At 34.4% G+C, this 7461-nt stretch overlaps 1 protein-coding gene across 1 annotated transcript; it reads right to left on the bottom strand.

Annotated features, from left to right (window-relative positions):
• Positions 1–396: 396 nt before the first annotated feature.
• On the bottom strand, positions 397–3113 carry LOC126830416 (tyrosine-protein kinase-like otk). Its single transcript, XM_056102709.1, has 3 exons — positions 2887–3113; positions 1410–1865; positions 397–1058 (listed from the first exon to the last, which is right to left on the bottom strand). Exons 1-3 carry the CDS (start codon positions 3104–3106, stop codon positions 796–798), a joined length of 939 nt encoding a protein of 312 aa, XP_055958684.1. The 5' UTR covers positions 3107–3113; the 3' UTR covers positions 397–795.
• Between the last annotated feature and the right edge of the window lie 4348 nt (positions 3114–7461).

Genomic DNA, 7461 nt, shown 5'->3' with positions numbered 1-7461 from the left:
CCCCCTCCCCCCTCGGGCTCGAGGAAATTGGAGAGGTGTAAAACTTCTGCTGTTGTGTAACAAGTGTGGTGTTTACCTAAATACGTTAATCTCCAATTATCAAATTGCACGATTTTCACTTCGGTATTATCCCACTGCTTCTATATGCCGTGGTCAATTTCTTGTAGCAGTTGGGAATTTACCCTACTAGTTACTATACTAAAACTGCCCTGGAAATCACCCATTATCTAGCATTGGATCATCTGTAATATGTTGTTTGCAGTAACATTAATCAATTACGTAGATAATATTTCGACATTAATTGAGCGGCACAGACTGCTTTATAGAAATTAACCCGGGTAGATCATTCAACTACATCACCATACACGATGAATTGAACTGACAACTAGAGTAGGCGATGGAGAAATTAAGTTTATTATTTAAAGTAACAATAGCTTATAACATAATTACAAAAAGAAATATAAACGTAAATAATAGCATTAAACAAACACACAAGTTAGGAAATAATAGTTTATATGATAAAAGACATGTTTGTTGATATAAATATTAATGAGATAATCCTGGGTAATTGTGACACGGTAACATCAACTTAAAGATCAGAAACATAAAAAAAATGTCACGAATTTAAACAAATATCTTTTAAAGTTTGTAGTAAGCATATACCTGTTATTAATGAAGAGGGACACCACTTGTACGAAACGTTTACACTAATAAATTTGTTTATTACTACCATGGAGTTCGTCTAATTTTCAATGGTTAAAAGGGTTGCTTCTCAACTTTTATCTGTGATTTATTTTAATTCATGTCCTCTGATAGATTTTGATAGGGACTGAGTTGTTGATATGTATTTGGTTGTTGATCCATAGTTTGTTTATCCAGTTCCGCATATGGTGATGCTTCTGTTGTTGATGTGTTTATATAGTCTGGATTAACTGTATCTCTAGTATTTGTTGCATCATTATCAACTCGGTCATAAACTACAGGCGTATCAGACAAGGGGATGTTATCTAACCCTGTACCGTGGCTGGTTGTATCTTTAGGGCATGTCTGGTCATTAACTGCAAAGAGATATAAAGATGTTCATGGGAAACTGCGAAAATAGTTTGTACAATGAAGGTTGTAACGGGGTGAATTTAATACTTAACAAATTATTCCTTACTCTGGATTGAAATACAGAACTGAATCATTTTTAAGACATTGCCCAATGACCGCTACTTATTAATCCATTTTATAACCCTAACAGTAAATCTAACCCTTATTTTTATGTCGTAACGATGACATCAATTAACGACAAACTCTACCACCCTCGCACTAGCTTGGGAATCTTGATATATAAAAGGTATAACACTTCAGAATTTACTTTCCCTCCCTAATTCCTAATCTTAGAAATGATAAAACCAAGTTATTACCTGTTACGTTTTTCAAAGAAATTTTCTTTCCACATTTCTTCAAGATGAACCAGAGTAAAACGGCAGTGATACCCAAAACGAGAAGACAGATACCCAATCCAATAGCTATACCAATGCCACGTGCTCTAGAAATGGCGTCATTATGATCTAACTGATTCGCGTTATCTCGCGACGTTACTACTAGGTTAAATAGAGTAGATCTGGTACCAATGCTATTATTAACATAAACTATATATTTCCCGTCATCATCTTCTGTAACATCTTGTATAGTTAATGTTGATGATAGACCATCATCTTTTTGTCTAATTCTAAAATCTGTTATGGGTTGTAGTTGATAATACCATGTATATACAGGTAGTGGATAAGCTAAAACATGGATTGATAATACACCCGTCTCTCCAAGTCCTATAGATATAGTAGTTTTAGTTACTTGGTTAGGATCCAGAACAGGCACACCTGAAATGAAGCACAATAATGTCAGTCCATATTTAAATTTAACCCATTACGTTCCCTGGTTAGTCCCGCCAACTGTAATATGAAACTAAACAGCAGATTAGGCGGGTTTCATTAGGTGAATTTTGTTCCTAAACGAAGTACATGTATTTTAATGAGTCATGGCTCCTGTAATATGAAAATATCTAGTGAATCATATTTGGGAGAAAATTGACTTAGACCCATATTTGGACTAACTGGGTTTATCTCCTTCGGTTAAAGATGTTAAAGCGTATGAAACTTGTCACAGTTGGCAGTTTTGCAGTTGAAAGAACCTACTATGTCATATAAGTATACTGATTTGCATTCAACAGACTTGGAAGGTTTTCCAGATTACAGGGGACTGGAAACCGATCGGCAGGGTTGGAATTCGCCGACCAAATTTTAAACGTTTATGGTCTGGAGCGATTTGTTTGACGTATGTACGTATGTCATTCATCAGTGGTCACTAGATACGCCATTCAGTACCAAATTGTTTTCAGTAATTTTATTTGGATTCATTCTTCAAAACAGCAATGAACCCATATAACAAGTACGATCAAGTATATAGTAGGTATATTTCCTCAAATATACTATAGGATACAGCAATTTTCAAACAATTCAAAGTCTGTTAAACCATTCACAAAAAAAAGTTCTCGTACCCCAGAAAAGGAAAACCGAAAGGAAACGAAATGAAATGGAGTTTAACGTCCTACTTTTCTGCATTGACTGGGCTGATGAAAACGGGCATACGCCATACAGTGTGCTATGAGTAAATATTTTCCTGCTAGACAGCGGCGCTACGGCCTGCTTTTATTTCGAATTCCAAAGGTCAAGGCTTCGTGTATGTGCACCAGAATGTGTACACGGTACCTCGTGTCTTGTGCCACCCGAACGATTAGACACTACTGTTCCTTGTCAGACCCTCCGTCCAGCAACACTGACAGAGGGAAGCCGCACCAGAAATACCTACATAGATCATCAGGATAGTTTATCACGTACTTACATCTAACATAGATTGGAATAGTTTTAGATACAGGTTGACCAATCTTATTACTAGCTGTACAGGTATAGTTATCTGTATGTTGACAACTAGCTTTAGGTATGGTATATTGAGTACCAGAATAGAGTTGTTCCCCTTGTTGTGATCTAGACCAGGATATTACAGAAGATGGAAGACTGTAAACAGAACAGACGAAGGTTACAGTAGAATATTCATCTACCATGTTGTTGGTTGCATCTGATGTTAGACTCGTAATGGTTGGTGGATCTGAAATTAATTTAATCTGTTGAAATAGTGATATATATTTTATCTCTCCTAGCAATTCATTTCATTTGATATCATTTTCCGAAACAATAATTGTTGCCAACTAAACTAATATTTGTCATTTTATATGGTACACATTATTTTCATTACATGTTGTGTGCGCAGATGGGTTTAGATAATAGCATACTGGGGCTGAAATAGTAACAGGACTATGGATACTTTTTAACTTAGGTTGTACTATATATATATATGTGCTGTATAGATGGACTTAAAACAGTTACTATATATGTCATGGATAAATACTATGAACACATACTATGAACATTAGTTTCTGATGTCATATAAACTTAATGACCAGTAAGATCAGTGTATTGTAATCATATAGACGTATATAAGCTTGAACGTTATCAACTTACACTGTACTATAACCATCAGTTGTTTAGATTGAAGTGAACCAGGTATCTGTGTATTAGTAACATGGCATGTGTAATTACCATCTTGTTGACTGTTGTTCAGTGAGAGAAGTTCAGTAGATGATATTATAGTTGAACCTTTATACCAGTTGATATTACACGGTGGTGGATTACATTCAGCTGAACAGATTACATTTCTACTTTCATTTTCTATCAATGTTAAACTAGAACTGGTTGGTGTAAATCTGATATTCTCTGGTCCATCTGTTAAAATACAAAAATTATTGGAATGATAAAGATGATTTATCATTATGATTGTGGGATTGTTTTTTGTTTTAAAAATGTGGCATAAATAGAACCACGGGTCTCCATTTCCAATTACCATTCGTGTTTTCGTGATACATCTGTTGTCATATAGGGATGCATGTAAGGCCTATCAACAGCATGCATGTGTATTACGTAAATACATATATCCGACATTTGTTATCTGTATGGATTAGGTTATAACTAATGCTTAAAATAAACTGTTATCTGTAGTGAGTAGGGTAATACTTTAATGGTGATTAGGGTTATATTTACAATAAACTGTTATCTATAGTGAGTAGGGTAATACTTACAATAAACTGTTATCTATAGTGAGCAGGGTAATACTTACAATGAACTGTTATCTGTAGTGTTTTAGTGAGTGAGATTGTTGTTAAGGTTCTGTGTTTAGCTTGGCATGTATAAACTGTATCTTGTCTCTGGATGTTGTTTAGTTGTAGAAGACCATTACTAGATGATATTAAACTACCACTAGTATCAGCTCCTTTATACCATCTGATATTACACGGTGGATTACAGTCAGCTAAACAGGTCACAGTTCTACTTTCATTTTCTATCACTGTTATATTAGAACTAGTTGGTGTAAATCTCATATTCTCTGGTCCATCTGTTAAAATAGATAAAATAAATTTAAACTGACAATTACAATTTTTTATACATTTCGATGTAGACGTAGCCCTGTCTGGACAATTTGTGGACACTTTAGACGTCACAGGTGCTTTCTGATTTTGATAACAAAAACACTTAAAATTGCCCCTCCCCCATCCATTTACGCAAACAGCAGCAGAGCGTGTAGTTCATACACCAAAATTGTGAACCCTCTAGAAACTTAAAATATATGTTATGTATCAAAAGATCTAGGATAAATGTGATTGTGATGCGCATGTGACCGTAACTTCCGGGGTTATGACGGATATGGTTTCTTCCTTTTACGCCAAGAGTTAACAAAGTTTGTCTAGTGTGATCAATTTTGAATACGACAGCATGGAATACATCGATTTTCATAGTACTCTATTATCCGGTCTTCCCGTCATAGATAACACCTACTGATAATCATGTGTGTTGCATTGGGCCCATGATATAACAATTTTTAGCTTTCCACAACTCCCATAACTGGGACTCTTCTTTGACCAAAGAGATTCATTTCAAATTTGGTGGAAGACGAATCTTTTTCAAATACCTTATGAATACAAGAAGAACCAATCTGACTTCAACAAGAGTTAAACATCTTTCGTCCCCACATTTGGAAACAATAGTTTTGGGTTCTTTTGGGTTGTTGATCACATTTTATTGTTCATAATATATTTAAGGTTTTCACTTTTGAATAACTGTGATAAATGTGATTTAATTATGTTCATATGCCGTTCCTTGAGAAGGATTATGTGTTGTAAAATTTCATACTGTTTACCTAAAACTTTAGTTTTTTATTTAAATTTCCTGATCTATTTTAAGGATTGGTATTTTCTACTTAATGTTTAAGAATATATATATACATGTATTGCCATATTCTATTAAACCAGTAGGATAGTTTTGATTTCGAAGGATTTGTTTCAATTCTTGTAATCTTATCAGTTTTTTCTTATCACATGATACGATTGTACAAATTCTCCTAGAAAGATTAAATGGGATGTTTCTTTTTGTATGTGAAGGGTGACATGAATTGAAATCTAAATACTGGTGCGTGTCAGTAGTTTTATAATATAGATTCGTTGTAATGTCATCATTTTCAAATAATGTTAACGTTACATCTAAAACGTTAATTGATTTAAAGTTGTATTTATTATAAAAGGACTACACTATATTCCGGGAAACACCATGTTATACTGAATACCGGAAAACACCGGAAAACACTAAATACGGGAAAATACACTAAATACCTTATAAAATTGAAACTTTCATTTAGTGAGATTAACACTTAATAAAACATTATCAAATATATGATAAAACAATCATCTAAGAAACGTTTCCATGAATGTTGAATCTGTAATTTTAATTCCAAACCGAAACGTTCTCCGATATTGGCATACCACAAATTTCTTCAAGGTAGCTTGGCGTTAAAGTCGCGTATGTTGAGCCTATAAGAAACGTTCTCCAATATTGGCGTACCAAATGTCTTTAATATGCCCAACATATTTGTAAATATTATTATGTTGTATCTGATACATGTATATTTATAGGAACACCATGACGTTGCGTCTATTGTTATACGTAATCTCTCATAAATAAAAATGGCCTGAAGATGTTCAGTACGAATAGAAAGCGCTAGCCGTTAAATTAATAGTTTTTAATATAGTTTATTTATATATATATTATTTAAAACATCAGCTTACAATAAACAGGAAAAGTTACGGGTATACTAGTGCCAGTATTAAAGGTATCTCCACAGGTCCAGTCACCAGCATCAGTTGATTGAACATTAGTTATATTAAGATACAGTTGGCTGGTGTTACCATTGATACAACCACAAGTATATCGACTTGATGGTGGACCAGCTAAACAATTTAATACTTGTCTACAGATTGACATACTGCCTCTGTTAAATTGGATAGCATCATTCTTTCCCAAATTACCACCAGTTATTTGACATGTAAATCTGTAATCCCCTCCTCTAATACCATATGATGCTGATCCTGATAAACTGTATGTTTGACCTGTAACAGAAGTAAGAGACGTGTAAATCTATAATCCCCTCCTTTAATACCATATGATGCTGATCCTGATAAACTGTATGTTTGACCTGTAACAGAAGTAAGAGACATGTAAATGTATAATCCCCTCCTCTAATACCATATGATGTTGATCCTGATAATCTGTATGTTTGACCTGTAACAGAAGTAAGAGACATGTAAATCTATAATCGCCTCCTCTAATACCATATGATGCTGATCCTGATAATCTGTATGTTTGACCTGTAACAGAAGTAAGAGACATGTAAATCTATAATCGCCTCCTCTAATACCATATGATGCTGATCCTGATAATCTGTATGTTTGACCTGTAACAGAAGTAAGAGACATGTAAATCTATAATCGCCTCATCTAATACCATATGATGCTGATCCTGATAATCTGTATGATTGACCTGTAACAGAAGTAAGAGACATGTAAATCTATAATCGCCTCCTCTAATACCATATGATGCTGATCCTGATAATCTGTATGTTTCACCTGTAAATATTATAAAAGAATCAGGGCGGATCTAATCCATATCTATCGGTACGTATATTACCACCAGATATCTGACATTAACAACCGTGTACACATTGGCGTGCACGTAAAAGATCCCTTGACAGTTGGAATTCGCTATAAGATTAGGCCGTAGTGCGGCTGTCCAGGCAAATGTTCCCTCATAGCACACTATACGGCGTATGCCCGTCTTCATTAGCCAAGTTCGGAGCAAAACAGTATGACGTTAAACCCCATTTCATTTCATTTTATTATACTGGTAGTCATAAGTCAATCTTAGACTCGGGATTCAAGCCACTGATGGTAGTATAAATTATTCAAAAATGATTTCTCCGTATCTGAATTCACATTATTTATGTTGATTTTTAACTTTAACATCAGATAGTAGTGAA

This window comes from Patella vulgata, chromosome 8 (assembly GCF_932274485.2).
Source record: "Patella vulgata chromosome 8, xgPatVulg1.2, whole genome shotgun sequence".
Classification (NCBI taxonomy): domain Eukaryota; kingdom Metazoa; phylum Mollusca; class Gastropoda; family Patellidae; genus Patella; species Patella vulgata.
Note: the sequence above shows the minus strand (reverse complement) of the source record. Positions and strands in the feature narration are given on the sequence as shown.